Source organism: Diuraphis noxia, unplaced genomic scaffold (genome assembly GCF_037042655.1).
Source record: "Diuraphis noxia isolate RWA-SAM2 unplaced genomic scaffold, SU_Dnox_SAM2 contig0001, whole genome shotgun sequence".
Classification (NCBI taxonomy): domain Eukaryota; kingdom Metazoa; phylum Arthropoda; class Insecta; order Hemiptera; family Aphididae; genus Diuraphis; species Diuraphis noxia.
In genome coordinates, this window is record NW_028301711.1 from 85,312,612 (window position 1) to 85,337,093 (window position 24,482).

Consider the following 24,482-nt stretch of genomic DNA (forward strand, 5'->3'; position numbering starts at 1 on the left):
AATATGATTTCAAATCAGCCAGAGAAAAAAATTGCTAACAATTTGGACGGTAATGCAGCTAGCTATTATACATGTTCAACCATATAATGATTGAATCAGCATAACCAGATTCGTTCTTGATACTCCTCTTTAACATTCCTAACACCTTAACCTCCCTAGCTACAGATTGAGATGAGAACTGTAGTAAAAACTTGACAACTTATACTATGTCAAACATAAGAAATTGTGAAACAAATAATTATTGTTCAAGCACTAAAATTTCTTCCAAATAGAATATTATTAGTACAACTAATGTACTATAATAACTAACAAAAGTAATAATAACATGTAAAAAATAAAACAAATCAATTTGTATGTCTTCTGTGCAGTACAGGCATATCTAATATATTACAAATGATTGTTAAAAATTATTATTATATTTTTGATTTTTATACACATTTTTTATCACTTTGAATAAAAACAAAAAAAACAAGAATGAAAACTGTATTGTTTTTACTGTTAAAATAAACAAAATATTTAGTACTTTCAAATACACTATTAATCATAATTTATTCATAATTAGTTTAAAAAAAAATTCACTCCATCGTAGCAGTATTATCATTATTTTTGTTGATCATCCTATACTTAGCATGGGCCAACCATGTCGCTAGTGGCACATCAAATTCTCTATCAATTAGGTTTTGAAACTTTGGATGAACTCTAATTGCATCTATATAAAAATGGGTTACATTATAAACAGATTTAAACATAATAAACTTACCAATCAATAAACGATAAACTTTGCATAGTTTGAAAGATTTTTTTTTCTTAAACCCTTGTAAAGAAAATTCAATTAAAACTTTGTCTTCAAACATTTTCGCCATCAGCCTTCTGACACTGTCGCCAACACTTTTAGTTCCAACCAACAATGTTAATTTTGAAATCTACAATTGAGTTTAATAAAAAAAAAGTCAAATAATACAAAATGAACAAAAGTATTTTTTGACACTCGTCTATAATTTTAACATACTACATTCAATCTGAACTGTTTATCAAAATCAATTTTTTGTTATAAATCCTCAAGTTCATTAATTGACTTTATTGGAAAAATTTCATCAAGATAAAAGCTTCTTGAAATGTGTTTGGTAGGTTTGAAGAAATCAATGTACCTCCACTCTCCAAAATCATGTTTGATGCATTTACAGTGTGGCTTAATGCAGTTAAATTGTATTTAATTTTAGTCAAAGAAGTTATAATAAACTTTTGAAAGTCTGAAACAATAAGCATACAATTTAAGAACACAATTTTATAATTTTTATTTTTATTGAATTATAAGAATAATAATATAAATGTCATCATGCGGGTAATCAAAAATAACAATTGACTTAAGTTTTTAAGAAACTGCATATTTTTACATATATTTTTAAGTTCTATTCAAATTTTATTATAATATTATTGATTTATTTATAATTCCTGAGGTTAGCATTTTAAAATAATTTAAATTTTCGGTTAAATTATTTCTAGTTATGTAATGTGCCATTATTTAGTATTAAACTTTTATAATTCTTACTTACTAATTAAGCAACAAAAAAGAATACAATTTTTCAATTATGTTACTTTAGAATAAAGGCAATTATTTTTAGTCAATTTAGTAATTTTTTTATGTATTTTTGGCCAAAAAATCAAATTTTGGTAATTATAACTGTGGTCTGTGCAGTTCCACAATAGTTCTTGATGTTGCAGTTCCAATAGGTGTTGACTTGGCTACACAACTGTCAATATCATCCCATATAGACGGTTGTTCGCTATTGGGAGGTGTGTTAACATCTGCCAAACTTACTGATTCATACTCTTCGGTATATTTGCTACGAATAATGTTTGCCGTTTTTTTCTATTAAATCATTTTTTGTAGTATTCAATAGAGTATCATTACGGTTAAATGGAATGTGTTTAAATCGTGGGTCAAAAAATGTGCATCTTGAAAGAGTTTTACTTTTTTCTAAATTTCTAAATCCGTCTCTTTCATTCATATTAGCTATAAGTTTATCAACCACATGTAAAACTCTTGGTGCCAGGTTAGTTTTTCTTAAACTATTATAAACTTTAAAGAGCCCTTGAACAATTACTATTACTAATGACGCAGTCATGTATCTTTGTCCACTTATAGCTTTAGTAGACTCTTCAAAGGGCTTCAATACTTTAATAAGATCTTACAAAATAGCCCATTCTTCTGGCCGAAGATTTTCAGGAGCATTATTAAGTAAACCCAAAGTACCACGAATTGAGGGACGAATTAACGAACACAATCATAACATTATTCCAGAAAATATCGTTAGTATACAAATAGTAAATTCCCGGATCAAAAGAAAATGTGAAAACGACTTATTTACGAGACCGAATAAAATAATTAGACAAGAACTACGTAGCACTGTAAATGATTTACATACCGTTCATTCCGATATTAAGTTATGGAGGAAAAGTATATACGACTTCCGTAAGAAAAAATTGCCAACAATTCCAAAATCACTGGAAGAATCCAAATTTCAATTATTTAACTTACGTGATACTTTTAAAACTAATACACAAGAACATTTTTACTACATAGAAGACATTTCTAATATAGTTTTATTCACTTGTCCGACTAATATCGATGTATTAAGTCGTTCAACTGATATTTTTGCTGATTGCACATTTTCGCATTCACCGAAATACTACGATCAATTTTATACAATACATACGTTACAAAATGGTTTTTATATTCCTTTAGTATATTGTTTTTTGACGTCAAAATCGACTGACGTTTATGTAGACATGTGGCGCACGATTGCTAAATTATGTTTAAAGTTGACAGGCATAAATGTATTAGTATCATTAGTCGATTGTAATTTTCATTTCGATTTTGAAAAAAGCGCACACAATGCTATTAAAGAAGTCTTTCCAAATAGCAAAATTATGGCCTTTAGATTCCATTTAGGCCAAAGTTGGTTAAGAAAAATCCAAAGCAATAACAACTTATTAAAAGAATACAATTCAAAGTCAGAAGTAGGGCTTTGGTTAAAATGTTTTTTCGCTCTTGGTTTTTTACCCGAAAATTTAGTCTGCGATGCCTTTCCGTGTTTAATTGCAAATGCTCCTACCAATGACTTTGATTTTACGGATTATATATTTGACAATTATGTATGTCCTGATGGGGTTTTTCCATCAATTGTATGGGCTGGTAAACCTTCAGAGGAACCTAGAACGACCAATGGGCCAGAATCATTCCACCGACATTATAAGTCATAGATCCTTCTATTCATGAAGTAATTAATATATAATGTTAGACATCCAAAGTAAATCCTATTTAAAAATTAAAAGTATTAAAGAAAATCGAATAAACAAACCTCGAAAAGAACAATAAAACAAATTGAAATTTATATTGCAAACTTGGACAAAATTAGAACAAAATGAAATATCTATACTTGAATATTTGAATGTAATGGGACCACAATTTTGTAATTTGTAATATTTTTTTTTATACATATTTGCAGGATATATTACCTATAATTTAAAAAAATATATGAATAGTAATACATATTTAGACATATTAATAATAAGAAACGATTTTTAACCAAGCCAACAGTTTAATTTTGTTGACAGTCCTAAGCCTGTAAAATTGGGAAGGAAAATTGCTAAAATGTATAATATTATAATACAGTCGAACTTTACGAACTTCAACTTTGAGTTTACCACTTCGACTATATTATTAAAAAGTGTATTGGGCGCAATCGTGTTGCGTTTTTTGAATGTAAAAAGGTAGAACGGGCGCAATCGTGTTACAGCCATTAATCCACCACCTTGTTTACTTGCCTTTGATACTACAGGTATCTGATATAAATATTCTGCAAAACATAAATCTTACCTCAGACTAATCATATAATTTATAAATTCACTTAACTACGCTTACTTTTATAGAGTGCAATATACATTTTTAAAATTAAGTTACTAACACAAAATTCAGTATCATTACATTGATGGTGGAGTTCTTATATTTATTCCCCCTTGCTCTTGCAATTACTATTATTATTGGTGTGTTTAACACAATATATATGTGTACATTAATTCTAGGAATATGCGTCAGGTGTGGCAGGCAGAAAGAGACGTAGCAGATGCCGATCACAATGCATTTTGTCACAGATGCAACCAGGAATCAGCGGCGTTACAACCTGCCCACAGCAAATGAAGTTGCGGCCGTGTTTGTCGGTGACGACGGTCGTCCGCCCAGAAACCTCAATCTGGTCATTTACGACACGAATCCAATCGACCCGCAACACAGGATGCAAAACATACCTGCGGGTTAGTTAATATCCATTTCACATAACTGCCTAAAATTAATACCATTAGATGATTTGGTTAAACACACAGATATAAAATAGCATAACCAACCTTAACTCTTTCATAGGGCCTCTGCTCTTTCACTTCAGTTCTTACTTCTCAATGCAGTGCTGTATTAAAATTTGCTTCGTTGCAGCATAGATCAACATACATAATTAATCCTTTTGATAACTGCACTGCGTTATAATTTCTGTATTGATAATAATTAGGTAAATTTATTTTAATTTAAAATTCCATGTACAAATGTAAAGATTGTAAAGTACACACACACACATATGTCTTATCATCAATCGAACCTATCCTTAAATTACTTCAATGCTCACTTAATAAGTTAACTGTATACAGTATACATCAAACATAGTAAAAAGTCAAATGTAGTGCCACACGAACTGTTGTGTTTAGTATCATAAACATATACATAGTATAAGTATACACAAACAAACTACAATTAATTCTCACACTATTCACAATTCATTGTGTTGTTGTTCCTGTAGTGGTCTGTTGTATTTATTGATATATTTCATGGAATTTGGAACTTTTCCACATGCCTTCCTCTTGCTGTTCTACAAAATATGAGCTTAATTTACACAGCTCCATAACCTAACTCTCCAATGCATTTAGTAATTCACTTGAAATAATATATACCATTTATTACATTCCATAAGGGTCGTGTCATGCGGATCCGATGTTGTTCCCAAGCGGAGAAGCTGGTTGGCATTTCGGTATGAGACAAGAGGGCAACCGCCGGAAGCAAGTCCGCAATCGGAATAGTATCAGGGAGTTTGAGGTGCTTTCGTTTGACCATACTATATTGTGGAAATAATGATACGATGCATGTACAGTTCAGTCTTATACATGCTGGTCGATTTTCGTTGCAGCAGTATGTGTGTGACCAGTTCGAATGGAATCGAACAATCTGAACTATATCCGCACGAATCAGCGAGCTCTCCTCGCTGAGGCGTATCAAGGGCTCATGGACCACGTGAATCAACAGCACCACTTAGACGTGGCCGATCCCATGGCATGAAATATCCTATAGTATGTAACATATTAATTATTCTAAAACAACATTTTTGTTCATTACGTTGTGCTGTTAATTATTTGTTGTGGTTATATTATTATATTATTATACTTTGTAAAGTTTAGTTAAAACCATAGGTTGTAAGTGCACTCTTGACTTATCTTGTTGTTTGTGTTTCACTAACTATTATTTTTATGCAATAAACATATCTAAAAATGGCATAGACTATATTTATTATTATTTTATTAGTTGTTAAAATATTGGTTTCGATCCAACCACATTAAAATTTTACGCCTATCGCATAGCCAACATAATTTATACCACAACAGTGTGTGAACCATGACAATCATAATAAAAATAATTTTAAAAAAACAAGACAGATGTAAAAAAAAGAAGTTTTTATTCATCTGAAAAACATAAAATAAATTCAATACTGTTATAATTATGTCATTAAAAGAAATTCTCCAATCGCCAAATTACACTGTTTTTCAGTGGCAGACACAAACTCATCCATCACGGTATTGAGCTGCATATCAATTAACATCTGCAAATAATATAGTTCGTTGAATTAGCATTTTATTATAAAAAAGTAAAAATAACAGTAAAACAATGAAAAAAAGCATGGCGTTTAAAGAAATTATCTGATTGGCAACTTACAGTGGTCCTTCCACAACCCGAAGCGGGGAGATGGAGTTTCATTCAGTTCCTACAATTCATATAGGACTAGGATTCGGATTTAATTAAGGCTAAATAAGAATATTTTTGATAAACTTACGGAAGATGGCTCGGCGTCGGTGTCCACCGTGGTTCCCGAGGCCACGGTGGTATCATTTGCAACGGGTGTCGGTTGCCGTGGATTGACGGGGGGCGTCATCGCCGGCAATCGGCCCCGATCCGACCGACTGCGGTGCGGTCCACGTGTCCGCGACGACGGACTGCGGGGCGGCCGAACGACGAGGGTTGAACGGCGTCGCGGTGACCGCCGTCGCGGCTCATGGCCTTTACCAGGCTTGGAGGGGGCTAGAAATATAAGAAAGAATAAACATGATTTTAATTTTTAATGAATATAAACTCACCGCGACAATCGCCAACCACGTGGCCATATTTATGGCAACGGTAGCATCCTGAAACACGAGGTAGACGTTAGTTATTAGTGAACATTTATATCATGTAATAAGTAATCTACTTACTGCGTTTTATATCCTTGCTGCGGTCAGCAGTGGTGATTGCGGCGGGAATTGCCGCATCCACTGAATGGCCGAAGTGCAACGTGTGCAGAGACGCAACGTTTAACGTATAATTCTGCACCGTCACACTTCGGCCATTTATTGCTCCGCCACCGGTGTTGGTGATTTTCTCCATTCTAAAATGAAAACGAAATCATACACAGAAAAGAAATAATTCCCTGACATCCTTTAAAAATAATTTGTCAATACCGTGCACCCGGCGATTATAATATTGAAATTTAAGTTTAAACTTATTATTAGACGTATCACGACTCGCGAGGTACTTTTTACATTTGGTTAGCAAAAGATATTTCGTATAATTTGTGTAATGGTACGTCGTACGTGGTATATGATGAAATATTTTTTATTTTATTTAACAGAAAGCATGTGGTGCGCACAAAACACTTATGATATTGTTATTATATTCACCGATAAATACGATGTGCGGCGAACGTAGAAAAAACAGTTAATTAAGAGCGAAGAATATAATATATTATAATATATGTGTACTTACGTATATCTCAACTCTCAAGACGGTGAATGACAGAATGACGGGGAACACTATCAAAATGACACAAGTGTCGGAGAAGTGACATGTAAAATAATCAAATAACAGTTAATTGTCTAAGAACGATTTACAACGACAATAACAAGAGTTACAACGCAGGTAACCCATGCGGGTAACGGAATGGACAAAAATTACAGTGTGGCTAATTATTATATAATTATTATATCTTTATTATTCATTCGAATACAAAATGTATTGAATATTTTCATATGTGGCCCACCACCGGTCGACTTTTAATGCCCGACTCTCAAATGAGTTAATACAAGCTCGAACACGGTTTTCAAATATTCCCGCCTTCGTTGGATTACCACGATATCGTTAGGCCTTATCAAAAATCCTTTATTCTAAATTCTAAACGTTTATTACTCTCCGAAATCGGTTACTTGCTAGACATTTAAATACGGCTTTCAGATTTACGCTTTTCGTTTCGACATTCATAACAGCACAAGACTGGACCGTATCAACTATTAAATTCGAATTTCGAATTTCCCGCTTTCGAAACGATACCTCCACGCCTCATCATAAATCGTTATCACCTGCTACGACTTTTGATTATTGATTGACCGGCGAGTACAGCAATGATTTTAATAATTCAAACGACTCTACGTCCGCCATCGGTACCCACTTTCCACCGACCAAGGGGGTCTGGGGGTCTCCCCCAGCTAGCGCGGAGGGCTAGTCTTATATAATAAAACGTGAATCCCTATATATCGCTCTAAGCAACCCATGGAAGAATTCCGTTTTTGTTCCACGGGTTCCCTAAGACCGGCCAATCGCGTTACTTCCTTGCGGCGGCGGCCGAGCTATCACGATTTTTCAGTTATCGTATACTTATCAATCATAGATATAGTGTTTTTGATTTTTCGAAACGTTTTACGCTTATTTTTCGTCTCTTTACGCGATTTTTCGATTTTTCGACCTTTGTCCGTCGCCGTTCGTACCATTTTTGCGTCGTCCGTTTCTTTTGCCATCCGTCGGCGTACGGGTTTCGCTCGAAATCGGTTAGTGCGCTTCGCCGTCGCGTTCCGTTCCCGAAGCATCCTCCGTACGTTTTCATCGGGTTTTTCGATCTGCTTCATATTTAAACGCGCCGTTTGCCCTTTTTTCGCGTCGTTTACATCTTTTAAAAACCGTGGACGTGCGGTTTGTACGCCGGTTCGGTCCGTACGCTTAGAAATCGCGTTTACAACCGAGTCTATATACTGACACTTATGATGTAATTTTTTCTTTTTTTTTTACCTATTCAATAAATATTGCTTTTGACTGTTTGAAGTACGTGTTGTTTTGTCCTTGGTAGCCTAACCTCTGTTCAAAATACATATTTTAAATTCATGTCGACGGTGGATTTTTCAAATATCCCTACAGATATGACAATACCCTTATTTGTGGTATAATATATTATTGCCGTTAGTATGTAGGTTAATTGGTGGTTTAGCTAATTAATGTCAAGTAACATGGGAACAAAACTGTTGTTTGTCGGCGTTATGAAAGTATATACTGGTGATACATACAATAGTTTTTAAATAACGCTTTGGTTCGTCGAAATTGAAGGATGCAGTTTTAAATATTACTATTGATAGTTAAGGTAGATCTTATAGTAGTAGCCTATAGTGATGAGATAAAATAGCAGTAGCAGTGATTTTTCACAAGTGATTTTAAAGTAGCAATCACGGCCTGCTACTCCAGTATGAAAATAACAGTGACTGCTACTTTTTTATAGTTGGTGACATTGGAAATATATTTTCTGTTATTGCTACTTATTGTAACTGCTATTATTTAGTATTTTCTATTGTTATTTTAAATATTTTAATCAATTGCTACTTTTGCTGGACATTAGATAATAAAATACCTAATAGTTAAAAAATGATAATAATAATAGTTTAATAATGATAACATAACAATGAAACTTCACTCTTATCAGAATTAGTTATCAACAAATACCTAATTCAATAAACAATACCCATTATAAGAAATTAAGAACTGATAATACTCGCTTAATAATAATTTTAACATGGTAATAAAATAATAATAAAATAATGTTAAGACAATATTATTATGTAAACAATTTATGCATTTTGATTTAAAAACAACAACATTTCTGCTTTTTTTGTGTTTAAGCAGCAACGGCGATCGGATATTAAAAGACCTGACTTAGAAAATACACGTTCGCATGGAACAGATGATCCTAGACAACATAACATCCTCCTTGCTAATACATCTAAAAATGGGTAATTGTACTTGTGATCTTGCCACCATTCTAGTGGATTACAGTTTCTTTTTAATACCGGTTCTTCTATATAACGTTGCACCTCTACTATAGCCCGTGAAGTTGATGTTCCAATCGAAGGCTGCATTTGAGAAGCACACTTATCAATTGACTCCCAAATTAAAAATTGCTTCACTTCAGGCGTCAATGTATCGGATGGTTGGTTAGAAATCTGTGGTTCATATTCAATCGATGTAGATTCTGATCTGTATGTCGAAATAATCTTTGCTGTTAGTTCCACTATATCATTTTTTAATGAGTTAAGCATATTTTTGTTGTGAGTGAATGGTAAATTTTTAAACCGTGGGTCAAGAAATGTACATCTTTTTAAGGTCTTACTATTTTCTATATTTCCCCAATTTTGACGGTTTCTCATATCATTTAATATATTATTGATTAACCCTAAAGCCCTGAAAGAATAATTTTCATTTTTCATGTGTTCACAAACATTTTTCAACCCTTGAGCAATAACTATAACTAATGAAGCATTTATGTACTGAACTCCACTCACAGCTCTAGTAGCTTCTTCAAAAGGTCGTAAAATATTACAAAACTCTTTTATAACAACCCATTCATCTGAATTCAAACAAGGTGGTGCATTTTCTAAAAGTCCCATTGTTCCCTGTATAGAAGTCTCTAGTTGTACAAAGCGCTCTAGCATGTAGAATGCGGCATTCCACCTCGTGGCTACATCTTGTAAAACTTTTAGTGGAACATTGACCACCATACTTTTTTGATATGCAATTAATTTATTATTTGCATTTGTACTCTTACGAAAATGAGTACAAATGTTTTTTACTTTATCAATGAGATCATTTTCTTTTTTAAGTGCAGATTTAACAATAAGGTTTAGGGTGTGAGCAAAACAACCAAAATGTTTAAATTTTAACTGTCCTAATGCATTTTGTATGTTGTAGGCGTTATCAGATATAGCAAATAAAATTTTTTCTCTCAAGTTCCACGAATTTAAAGTTTTATTAATTTGCTCAGAAAGATTATCGCTTGTGTGGTTCTCATTAAAGGAATGGCAACTCAATAATATAGACTTCAAATTAAAATTGTTATTAATGAAATGAATAGTTATGGCAATGTAATTTTTGTTATCCCTAGATGTACAGCAATCAGTTGTTAAGCAAGCCATGTCTAATTCATTTAATATTATTGATTTAACCTCATTCACAAATTTTTCATACGCTGCTGGAATAAGAGTTTTGGAAATGGTATGGCGGTTGGGAATCTTGTAGCCTGGGTTTAGCATATTCACAAACTCTTTAAACCCTGTGTCTTCTACTACACTAAAAGGCTGCAGATCTTTAATAAAAAGTTTAATGAGTGCAGTATCTAATTTTTTTGGCCATTAAAAGACATTTTTTTTGGAGTATAATTAGTAATTGCCAACTGTATACTACGTTTTAATGGATTAGATTTTAAAATTGGTGTTATCTCATGTACAACAGTTGGCATACTTTTGGTTCTAAAGTTGTAAATGAAGAAAATATTTTATTATCTGATCAAGATCGCCACAATCATATACCATGCAATGATTCAGATATAAACCGGCAAATAGTGAGTACAACTTGTAAACGAAAAGCTTCGGAAGAACTTTTTATACAACCAAAAAAAATTATTTTAAAAGAATTAGCACAGAACTCTCAACTTGCTGATGGCCTAACATCAAACGATTTTAATACAATTAGAAAAGTAATATATAGACGTAAAGTTCTTCCTGTGTTGCAAGTAATATAATTGAAGCACACATGGCTTTAAATACATCTGAAACTGTAACCTCAAAAAATGAACCCTTTCTTTTAATAAATAATCAAGAAAAAAATGTTATTGTTTTTTCTTGTACGACTAATTTAATATTTTTAAATACAGTAGACACTATATATATGGATGGAACTTTTCAATATTGTGCGCGATTTTTTACGCAAATGTTTACCATCCATGGTTTTCAAAATGGACATTATATACCATTAATTTTTTGTCTACTTCCCGATAAAAAGTATGAAACATACTTATATACGCTTAACGCAATTATTGATAAATGTAAAGAAATTAATTTAAATTTTTCACCTAAACATTGACTTAAATATTGACTTTGAACTGGTTATATACTCAGCTGTTAATGAAATATGGACTCTGTCAAAGAGGGTTCAATGTCGTTTTCATCTAACACAGGCGTGGTATAGAAATATTCAGCAGCATGGTTTAGCAACAGAATATAAAACAAATTCGGACATTGGCAAATGGATTAAATACAATTTTGGTTTATTATATTTGGACCCCGAAGAAGTATCTGTCTGTTTTGTGGAAGATTTGATGCCAGAATGCCCAACTGATGATAGAGTCACCAAATATTGTGATTATTTAGTAAACAATTATATTTCTGAGGATAGTACATTTCCTCCTTGTTTATGGGCATGTAATTCAGCGAGTATTCTGCTTACGACGAATGCGTGCGAGTCGTTTCATTCGTTCTTCAATGACTATTTTTATTCTAATTCTCCATCTATATTAAGTTGGTTAAATGTTGTGAAAAACTTGGTTCAAACTGATACGTATATCAAAATCAATAGCGTTAAAGTACCAAAGATATCAAAAGATGCGAATATAATTAAAAGGAAAGTACACAATCAGAAACAAATAACGACGTACCGCTCAAATGAAATTACTCGTTATGAATTCATAAAAAACATGTGTAATAATTTTAAAAATAAACTTCAGGTGGTATTAATAATTATATTTTGAACGATTAAAATCGATTTTTTTTATAAGATATGTGTAAATTTTTATGACGTTAATTTGATTTTTTAATGATAAGTATTTATAAATGTTGTGTGGACTAAATTTTTAATGTGTTAAACTTTTGTGAAAAAAAAAAATGACGTGTGTATAATTTTTGGAAAACAAAGTGGTGTTTTCTGGATAACGCTAAATGATACTCAAGTATTTGACTGAACTATTCCCAACTTAATTTTAAATTGGTCTAAACTACTCTGGGCGAAACGGGCTACGCCCGCGGCTATACCATCTGTCACTGAAGACACGGCGGGGACTTCAGTGACAAATGGTGGCTGTGGTGGCTACATAACCACCACGGTGGTATTGATGGTGGTGCGGGAGGGGACGGCACAGACTGCAGTCGAGGAGTCGGTGGTGCTGTAAAAATAATTAATATTAAATACAACTGGTCGCGGTAGAATATCACACATACTCACCAAAGCAATTCTTCACTACGTGCCCCCTCTTTTTACACCTAAAGCATTCTGAAACACAAATAAACAATGTACAATTTCATTAATAGCATACTTGATCGAAATTTGTATTTGGTACGAGTCTACTCACTAAGGTTTTTTTTTATTCCTCCTTGCTGCAGGCGGCGGCCAGGTTGGGAAGAGTATACAGGTGCATTGTACACCTGTCACCCTTCCCAAAAAATTTAAACGTTTGAATGACTTTCATTCTAAAACAGAAAAAAAAATTCAAATGAATAATTTTCGCAGTTAATTATTCTACTTTTGTGACGTGTAGGATTGCATTACAACATTTAAGAACCTATACAGCATTTCAACAAATCGCTTACTACACACTGACTCTGGTTATCACACGTTTTCATCTAAAGATCTACAAAATTTTTATAAAATTACACATCATTATGAATTAACGAAAAATAAACTGAACACGTGGCCTGTTACAACGACAAACTACACAGTACACACATTACATATGCAGTGACTTCCACAAAAAAAATGATTTTTCCATAGAAACTATTCTGCGTATAGGTTAGTACGTTACGTGTTTCGAGTTAAGGGGATGTCAGCGCAGCGATGTTACTATAAAATTCTAACCCAAGAGCCACAATTTTATGGCCCCTAAGAATCGTTTTTTTTTTTTATTAAATTTTAAGTAAAATTATAGTGAACAATAGTTTTAACGGTATAAACCTAACCTTTTGACTATACAGAGTGGTTTTTAATTATTGATTTTGGTTACCTTCCAGTCTCTAAAATATCCAAATTTTCGTACTACGCAATACACACATAGTACCTATCAATCCATACCAACCCATAAATCATTTTATTTAAATAAAGTAGAATTTCTATTTAACAAATTTAATGGTTCTTTAAATAAATTTGTGAAATAGAGTTTTTGTTGAAAAATTTTTTTTTTATATAAAACTCATCATTTTAAGTGTACAAAATGCATGAAAATAATAATACATAATATCAGAAATAAATTAAAATTACCTATATGGGGTATGTGAATTATAGTTTTTTTTTTATTCTTTGTGGTCGAAGAACTTTCTGATATCCTGTATTAATATTATTATTTTAAAATTGTATAGAATATATTATTATATAAAGGTTTAATGTGAATAACACTTTTAAATTTCGTACTGCACACTGAATTTTTCGTACTACACACAATTTTAGGGACTTGTGATACCAGTGGCGTATCCAGGGGATGGGCTGAGGGGGCTGCAGCCCCCCCCCCCCCCGAAATTTCAGGAAATCTTAAATTATTATTTAGAAAATAATATAAAATACATATTACATGGCATTATACGGCAATACGGCATAGTATTACGTTGTTTCCATAACCAAGCAATATCACAAAGACAAAAAACGTGTATAACCACAGAACTATGGTATAACTTCATGCCTATCAGTATCGATATTATCATATTAACATTGTTATCATTCTTAAACAACGACTATCGCGTGTAACGAGTACTAACGACTATCGCGTGTAACGAGTATTAACGACTATCGCGTGTAACACTCGTTTTTGTAACACGACTAACACCTTACTTTTTTGGCTTTTTATTTATTTAAGGTTTTGCTATTTAATAAATTAATTAAATTAATTGTTGGCACACGGTTTTAAAAATGAGTGATAAAAAACCAAAACGTAAACAAGGTAACTTGGATAGCTTCTTCAGCAAAAAATCTATAACGGAGTTTAAATCTGTAAGTACTCTAAGAATTAAAATTATCTCATTCACAAATCACATTATGTTTATAATAAAACTCAAATTTATAGGGATAGCTATAAACAATTTTTTAATTTAGCTAAGGTAAATTTAATTGGTCTGTAAAGGATTGAGATTTGAGACTAAAATTTATTTTCATAATCCATTAAAAATTGTATTATAAAACATTAAAACTTATAAAGTGATAAATATTTTTTACTGAGTAAGTATTAAAAACAAAAATGATTCTTACATTTAACTAATCTAAAGCTTTTGCTTTAATCTGCAATGCTGCATGTTTTATTAAGTTATATACTATTCTGTAGAACTGTTATGTTTATTGAACATATTATTGTATTGCAAATCTTATTTTAACAAATCTAAATACAATATACATTATTACATTCAACTACTATTCTAGTAGCCAGTAGGTATCTACTCAGATAATAATTTATATTATGTAAAATTGATGCAAATACTGAAAAAAAATATTCAAATTACAATTCTCAAATAAAAAATATTTAAATATATAATTATAATTTTTTTTTTATTATTACACTATTGCTTTAGCATTAACCACAATTTAAGATAGTACTTTCTTATTACTGAAACTAATATAATATTTTTTTTTCTAACTAAATACAGTTATTTTTAATAACCACAGGTTATTTTTTATGCCACAAATAATGTTTAATTTAATTTTAATTTTGTTGTACTTATACTATTTCAATTTACTGTAATGCTAAATGTTGCATAATTTGATTAGATAAACCACAATCGTGAAATAAGCAATACTGCAGCATTATCTGAAGCGACTGAACCTATTTCTTCTGCATTAGATTCTCCAAGTAATTTAAGCTTATTAGTTCTTTAAATATACTAAAAATTATAATTATAATTCAACATAAAATAATTAATTGTATTTTATATTACTGTTAGGTACAAGTAACATATCACCACAGAAAGATTTACCAAAACTGATAAATTCAAAATATGATATTGGTCTTTATGTAAATTATGTTGGTTCATTAACAAATGAAGAAAAGGTTTCAATTTTAAATAATCTATGGACACCTGATCCTAATTACATTTTTCCAACGCAAAGTAATGCTAAATTTAAAAGACAATTTCAAATCAAATGGCTTAATAAATTTAACTGGTTAGCGTATTCTAAATGTAAAGAAGGACCCTACTGTCCTTGTTTTCAACCAAAATCAAGTTGGGAAATGTTCTCATGAATCTTTAGGTGGATTAGTTACTAAACCTTATACAAATCTTAAAAAAGCTTTGGAAACATTTAGATGTCACGCTAGTTATAGTTATCACCGCACTGCTGTATTGAATGCCGATAATATCATTGCAATTTTAAACAATAAACAAGATAATGTTTTGGTTCAGTTAAATAATCAACTTGAAGAGGATATTTTACAAAATCGTAATATGCTCAAGCCTATCATGCAGACTAACGATTGTGCGGTAGACAACAGTTTGGTTTAAGGGGGCATCAAGATTCTGGTCGTATATCAATGAAAGAACCAATTCAAAACCGACATGTGCATACCACTTACTAAGTGTTCTTGGGCAAGGAAGCACACAATTAAATTCATCGCGTACAAATCGATACGCTTTAGGAGAGTAAAAATTCAGTGTGATAGCAAACCGTCTAAGTTCCATGCTATATTTTTAGGAAGCTTTTGCCCAGCGTTTTTTTTTAGCAAAATTAGTTATCAGATCTTTGTGCTCACTAAAATTTAGATCTATCAAGTTTACTTGATCCTGGTTGATTAAATTTTTTTCCTCTAAAACTTTGATCACACCTATAACATAAAAGTGAATATATTTAAAACATCAGTTCTCAAATTAAAACAAGTTTTTGTAGCAATTGGTTTATACGTCCTTTTTAAAGAAGAAATATTTTTTCTTTGTCTTCTGATTTGTTGATTGAGGACTTTAATTTTTTTCCTTTGATTAAAGTTTTCGCGTACCAGGGTTGAAATAGTTCTTTTAAAAAAATGCTTTTTTGGTGTATCATTATCACATAATATTGCAGCTTTTAAAAATAAATCTCTAGAAACAACCTATAACACAACATTATTTCCATTTTAATTAAAAAAAGATATTATTTTTACACAATAAAGTACATAAAACAAATTTATATCAATGTTACTTTTTGTTTAGGACATTCAATTGAAAAAGAACTTGATGGTTCACAGTCTACAATACTTGTATTTAGTGTATTGGAACAACTCTGTAGTTCACTACTTAAACTGTCAATTGGTTGAATACCATCTATTTCATAATTATAATTGTTTATCTAAAATATTCAAAAATGTATAGATTAATTCAGTATATTATACTATATACTATATATTATAATTTATGCATATAAGTGCATGCTTGAGTGCATTCATTAATATTAAATATTAATAATTATAATGCTCACAACTGTAGGTTCAGTTATTTCAGTAGATACAGGTTTTAAAGGCATAAAATTGACCTCAGGTACCTTAATTTTTGCCTAAAAATTATTTGTAAATTGAATTATTAAAATATCATAATTGTATAAAAAGAATTGTCTAACTTGTAATAATCATACCGATTTCAAACGACTAACTGATATTGAAGGAACTGAAAATTCTTTTAATAATTTTGTTTTGTTATATTTTCTAAAGCAATCTGCAGTAAAATGTTCAGAACAAACAACACTTTTTGATTTAATTGTTTTTTCCTCCGTTACACATTTTCTAATCATTTCTAACCATTGTTCCCGATACTTTTCATTCTTCGGTATTCTATAGTAATAATAACAATAAATAAGATTAGGACGATTAGGTACATTTTAAAACAAACATATAAATTAATTTATTAGATAAACTTATAGGTACTTACTGAAACTTATTTCAAGATCTTTGCTACCAGAATTTCTCGTACGACCACAAATATAACAACTCGGCATAATGGTATAATTGGTATACAAGTTAACAACAGAACTAACAAAATATTAACTTTAAAACTATAACACATAAGACGTAAGTACATAAGTGACAAATGTTAGTCTTCGGTAAATACTAAATGTGGACTCAGTTGATGAATGACGATGTCTTATCATTCAGTAATAATAATACCGGTAAGATAATAGTGATAATAATATTTTCTGTATCATCAGTTTACAGTTTAACAAACATAAATCAATACTGGGATTTTTGTTTAGTCATAAATGGTTACTATGTTACACGACCTTTTGCTGACTTCACGTGAAAAGAACTATAGCCACCCCCTGGTAAATTCCAATTCAAAAAAAATTTGAAGGCAGTAAAATCTCAATATTTGTAACTAAACATAAAATTGGATATACCTGGCTTAATGATGAATCACTAAGAGGTAATCCATCAATGTTAATTCCAACCTTTATCTCATCAGGAATATTAAAAAGATCAACTTTTTTCAAAATATTTATAATGCCATTTTGTAAGCCAAAATGATAATATTTCCCTGGGTTTACATCACGCAAAATTGTTTGCCTCTGTGTTTGCAAAAAGGTCCTAGGATCTTTTGGAAGATTTCTCAAATCACACACTAACGCATCAAGTGCTGCCATCACCTCATTCCATCCAATTGAGTTAAAGGTAATCTTTCGGTGGTTTGGAAGATGATTGAATAATGTTTCAGATAATACGTGGTAATGGTTGTTATCCATTCGACTAATTTCTAATGCATTTCCTTCACTGTTTATTATTAAATAAATAAAAGCTTGACAACCTTGTCGCATAGTTAATTAGTATTTACGACGTGGAGGCCACGGTGGTATTATTTGCAACGGGTGTCGGTTGCTGTGAGTTGACGTGGGTCGTCAACGCCGGCAAACGACACCGATCCGACCGACTGCGGTGCGGTCCACGTGTCCGATCCGACCGACTGCGGTGCGGTCCACGTGCCCGCGACGACGGACTACGGGGCGGCCGAACGACGAGGGTTGAACGGCGTCGCGGTGACCGCCGTCACGGCTCACTGCCTCTACCAGGCCTGGAGGTGGCTAGAAATATAAGAAAGAATAAACATGATTTTAATTTTTAATGAATATAAACTCACCGCGACAATCGCCAACCACGTGGCCATATTTGTGGCAACGGTAGCATCCTGAAACACGAGGTAGACGTTAGTTATTAGTGAACATTTATATCATGTAATAAGTAATCTACTTACTTCGTTTTACATCTTTGGATGGCACTACTGTGCTGCGCAGTGGTGATTGCGACAGGAATTTCCGCATCCACTGAATGACCGAAGTGCAACGTGTGCAGAGACGCAACGTTTAGCGTGTAATTCCGCACCGTCACACTTAGGCCATTTATCACTCTGCCACCAGTGTTGGTGATTTTCTCCATTCTAAAATGAAAACAAAAAAACGAAATCATACACAGAAAAGAGTATAGTCGCATAGTTCTGAGTTAAGTTTAGGGTAGATATATAAATAAAATAAATATAATATATAGGTACTATCTAAAATACTTTAAATACTTACGAGTTTTTTTTTGATCTTGGCAAATCATTTTTTTTTTGTGGACGACTCCATTTATACACATAGGTAAGTTTAACATAATAGTATTTCAAATCTTCAGACGTATTTGCCAATCTTGGGTACCTGTGTTTTTGAGAAAAATAGTCTTGATAAAATATTATTGATATAATAGTCTTGCAGTCTTTAATGTAATTGTCAACAAAGTTTGATGTCTTGAAATTAGTTAAGGCTTTTTCAAATTCTGCATAACTTTCAAATGTGTCACATATGCGTATCTTGATAACTTTAAATATTTTAATTTAACTCTAATTTTTAATTTATTATACAAATAGCTTTGTCAATGCTGTCACTGTTAAATTCAAAAATATGATGAAAAACCAGAAAACAAACAGCCTTTGACTATTTTTAAATAAATAATATACCCTTACATTTGTATTATAGACTAGGAAGAGCAAGGTATATAATAACAGTATTTTATCAAGATGTAGGTAATAAATTGCTATCGTCAAAACAATTCACTGAAACCGGTGTTTTAAAGCATTTGAATTATATTATATAGAATAATTCAAATTTACGCGGGATTGATAACACCTAACCTACCTGATAAAAATGATAACATCGCGGTGTAAATGAGGTTACGAGGTAAGGGCGATTGTAAACTCCACCGATTTACAGGTAGTCGATTTTAGGGTTGGATATATAGCATATAAATCCACCGTTACAATTTTTTTACCTGAAAGCACGTAAATTCCATATAACAATCCAAATATACATCTCTTTACAAATCTCTATTAGATATTCAATTATTATTATATTATTTATTTAATTATTGTGTAAAAAAAGATATAAGTACCTGAATATAATATTTATAAATAATAAATCTGTACATAATTTATGTAGCTACGTACTACTTACGTAATGTTAATAATTATATATTTTTCTATTATTTCTATTTGATTTTTATATGATTTTTTTTAAAATCAAAAAATGTACAGGCAATCATGAAAATGTACAGGCTGTCGAAATGGACCTGTCTATTATTACTATAATAAAACAAATAATCACTATGGTATAAAACATATTTGTACTGAAAATAATTATTAAAATTTATACATTGCCCCCTACACTTGATAAATTCCTGCGGAAGCCCTTTAATTATAATGATATTATCATAACTAGAAAACTAAAACTTATAAAATATTATTTATGCATTACTAAACAGAAATAAAAATTTGAACCACACTTGTCTTATTCATGTTATGAACTGTTTGTTTTTTTTATTTTTTTTTTTTATTTTTTCAAAAAGTAATCACTTAGCACAGGGTTTTCTAACAGTCCCTTTTGGACAAAATAAACAACATAAGTAGGTATGAATGAAAAACCTAATCGTTATAATTATCCCGTTACTTCTATTTCTACCCAATTAATACCTAATTTATTAATAATTATAGTTATAATTTTATACCCCTCCTCCGGTGATATAACTGAGGGGTAACAATCGCCTGTTACTGTAAGCAATTATAAACAATAATATATTCAGTGGCGCCGAAACAGTAATAAAATAGTCAAGCAAACTTTCCAAATTAGAAACCAACAAGTACCACAAAAAATTTTTTTGGAAAATTAATGAGGAGCTCAGCCTCCTTCCCACCATACCCCCTTAATATTCTATTATTTACTACAACACATATATATATATATATATATATATGTTTCTTTACAATTTATTTAAAAATATTATAAAAATTTATAATATACAGGATTTGCAATAATTGTAATAATTTTGAAATTAATAGTTTATGGATTAATAGTTAATATTTTCCAAAGCAAAACAAAACAACACAATAATATTATATAATGATGAATTAAATATATCTAAAACCCAATTAAGTAAATCCTACAAATTTATAAAAATGCAAATGATAGGTACCGATAATTTTAAAATGTTGGTTTAAAAATTGTTCAATGTGTCAGACATTTTAGAATATATAGGTAATCAAAATCCAATGTTGAAAAAATATTTATAATAGTCTTGTACTAATCCTAAACATTTAATTAATACTTACTGCAATATTACCTATGAACCAATATATTATTTTTAAGTTTTTTTTTATAACAGTAATAAAATTACATTATTGTTTTTAATACACAATTTTCCAAACAGGAGATTATTACCTCAGGTGATTTATACCCCCCCCCCCCCCACCACAGGTTATAATATATAGGGGGTAATAATCACCTGTTACAATTTTCTTAATTTGTGAACATTTTGATTTTTGGCAATACCACGTTTTGGATTATCGCACTTCATTTAATATTTTATCATGTTATAAAATATTATAAAATAATATTAGATTCTGAGCAGATATTGATATTTTTTTTTGTGTTTGGATTTTACTTCTTTACCGTTGACTTATCCTTGTATTTTACTTAGGAAATCATTATTGCTGTTTTTTGTTATTATTATTTTTTTAGTTTGAAAATTTAACACAAGACTTCTAACACATTGTAACAATAGCAGTTAAAAACTATTAAAAATACATAGGCAGCATTTTTTTTTATAAGCGTTTTAAGTTCAAATTTTGACTAAATACGTAAAAATTACGGCAATGTTCATATTATCTTAGATAGAAATTCATAAAAGTTTTTCTTTTTAATTCTAAGATTTGAAAATTTAATACAAGACTCCTAACATATTTAAACAATAGCAGTTGAAAAATAAAATAAATATATAGTCACAAATTTTTTTAATAAGCATTCAAAGTTTGAATTTTAGACAACATACGTAAAAATCACGAAAATCACAAAAATCCGCAAATTATTTTAAACTAGAAATTCATAAACAATTGTCTTTTTAAATCTAAGATTTGAAAATTTGTAATAATCTATAATATATTCTAGACAGATAAACCGTCTTCGCTCAGAATCGTTTTTCGTATAGAATGATATAATATTGTGAGAATTCGGGCATTTTACCTACCGAAAACCACCCACGACAAAAGGGGAACACTTCTGTCGTGACCTAGGAGCCGCACCGCGGGGCCATGTCGGTGGAGCTCATAGGCTTTGATACACGCAACGGCAAATAAATGCCGAGGATTTATATTGGGGAAAAAAAATGTAAAATAAATAATATTAATAAAAAAATGTGACAAAATATAAGGTAATCATATAGTTATATTTTACACGGTTTTAAGAAAAGGGTGTGTTTTAAACAATATGAATAAAATAATATAAAATTAGGTACATGGCAAGTGCAATTCAAAAATATATAATATTTGGCACATGGCAAAGTGCATAAAATACAGGGAAAAATATATAAGATAATGCTACGGCTCCGACAAGCGGTTACCCGCACGGAATGATAATCATACGTCGGTATGACGCATTATACACTTAGATGTATTAAAGGAAACGACCCACGGCTCCGCAGGATGGTTACCGGGGCACCTCTGAGGAAAATCTGAGTATATAAAAAAAACTAGGGTGATACATAATCAAAATGAAAAAAGGGGAATGTTGGGGGTAAAATAATACTTGACGACGACTGCTTGTACTGAGTTGATGATGTTTGAGATGGTTTCGCCCGCCTCGGGCCTATGACGTCACTTCAGCCCATCATGGTGGTATTCCGCCGATGGTGAAAACAAATAACAAAAATGTTGAGTCCGGGAGACGTGTTGCGAGAGTGGAAAAACAGACAGCTCGGCAGTATACGTCGGTGGCTGGTCGTAGGCCGTTCCGGCGTCTCGATGTTCTTGGGTAGGGGGTTGGTCAGTGCGTCGCGTCGGGAACTTTCGTATAATATTCATTAGTGGGGAAACAGGTTGCCCTGTCCGTATACGCCTGCGGCTACGACCGCGACGCCCGACAGCAACGGCGGAGCGCCCTCTGCGATATCAGGTCAGGTCAGGGGACTAGTATTACATAACAGTGTTTTTGTCATTATAATATTTAATGAGCGCATGCATAATAATAGAGATTATGGAAATACTATGAGTTATATAATAAAAGGACGTGGACATATTATAAGATTATAATAATGATATTATGTAATATTCTAATAAAAAGCGTCAAAATTCTGTGACGTTACAATATCATTGGTTCAAATTTAATTCCATCCATTACAGTAACCCACTTGTAACCGCAGGGCGACATCCACGACTTACCCGCTTTTTTTAAAGGTGTAAGAGCAGTAGTTTTTTTTCACCAATTTTTCAAAGTTATGATATATCGTATATCGTACCATTGCCACGTCATGATGCCTCGTAGCTCGAGTTGCCTCTGTGACGCCACCAGGTTCGCTGCGTCCGCCGTATCGAACACTCGCACAGACCTGGCGACGGCCACGAAGCTTACCGTCCGTCGGCGATCTTTTTATCGTTCACGGACCGCCGACTCACTAGTCACAATCTCGTCAAACCTCGTACTTATAAACGTCAACTGCCACCTGCATAGTCAGAATTTTGTAATGATGTGTTTTAATATTATGTTCATGGTGTAACGGCTGTATGTTGGTCGTGCACGGCGAAATCACCCGGCAGTTGTGCAAATTTCGATTTCAAAAAATTAATTTAAAATCGAATAATAGTAATAGGCCGACCGACTTGAAACCTACACTATTAGATTACACACGTCTCCAGCTACCATCCCTGGTAGTTTTGTGTAAAAATATCAAAAACCCTGTAGTCATTCAGCTGACGGCTGTAGTTTTTATAAGTGATTGCAGTAACAAAGTTTTTTCAAACTCGACTTCGCAAGTATTATCGTGATGACTTAGATACTTCAAAATTGAACTAAAGATGTTAAATAAATCACAATTGTTCATAGGTCCGAAATCTGTAAGGCCAATAGTATTTGGCGAGATATGAGGGTGTAATTAAGTTTACAAATTGTTAATTATCAAATACGAATACTTTGTCTACGGCGTGTACATCACACCGGTATTGCCGATTTTTACGGTCCACATTTATATAAATAATCATTAAAAATCGTACAACCACACGTATAGAAAACATAGGTCACAATTGATCGTCGTTTTTGAGCTAAGGCTAGTCTGCAGTTGATTTAACATTATTGGGTTTACATTTTTTAACACTCGTAGGAACGATTATTGACATTTTTAAATACTTGTTTTAACACCAAATAATGTCAATGCAACTTCAATCCGTTTCAAAATCAAAGTGGACTGTTGTCAAATCATCACAGCTATAAGTGAAACTAAATAATTGATAAATGCTTATTTAACAGTTGGAAAAACTAAATCGAGTTTAAAATCAAAATTAATTGTTGTTAAATCAACACTATTACAAGTTAATTTAAATAACTAATAAATGCTATTTTAACTGTAGAAACTACTACTCTGGGTTTAAAACTAGGTCAATTTAACACTTTGCATGACGCGTGTTTTAAAAACTATTTTGGCGTAATTCAAAATATAAATATTGGTTAAATTAACATTAAAATAAGTTTATTCAAATATCAATGTAGTTAGAAAATAATACTTTTATTTTCAAAAGTATATTCTGTAATGAAAGTTAATTAAACTTTAATA

The 24,482-nt window shown here is 31.7% G+C and overlaps 1 protein-coding gene and 1 pseudogene across 2 annotated transcripts in view; one reads left to right on the forward strand and one right to left on the reverse strand.

The window, feature by feature from the left end:
• LOC149062218 (uncharacterized) overlaps positions 1-24,482 on the forward strand; it is a 510,544-nt pseudogene that overhangs the window by 424,380 nt on the left and 61,682 nt on the right. The window lies entirely within an intron of this gene.
• LOC149062245 (uncharacterized) lies at positions 16,093-17,365 on the reverse strand. The gene is made up of 6 exons (XM_089221661.1): positions 17,295-17,365; positions 17,006-17,201; positions 16,853-16,927; positions 16,577-16,717; positions 16,307-16,487; positions 16,093-16,226 (listed from the first exon to the last, which is right to left on the reverse strand). Exons 1-6 carry the CDS (start codon positions 17,363-17,365, stop codon positions 16,093-16,095), a joined length of 798 nt encoding a protein of 265 aa, XP_089077787.1.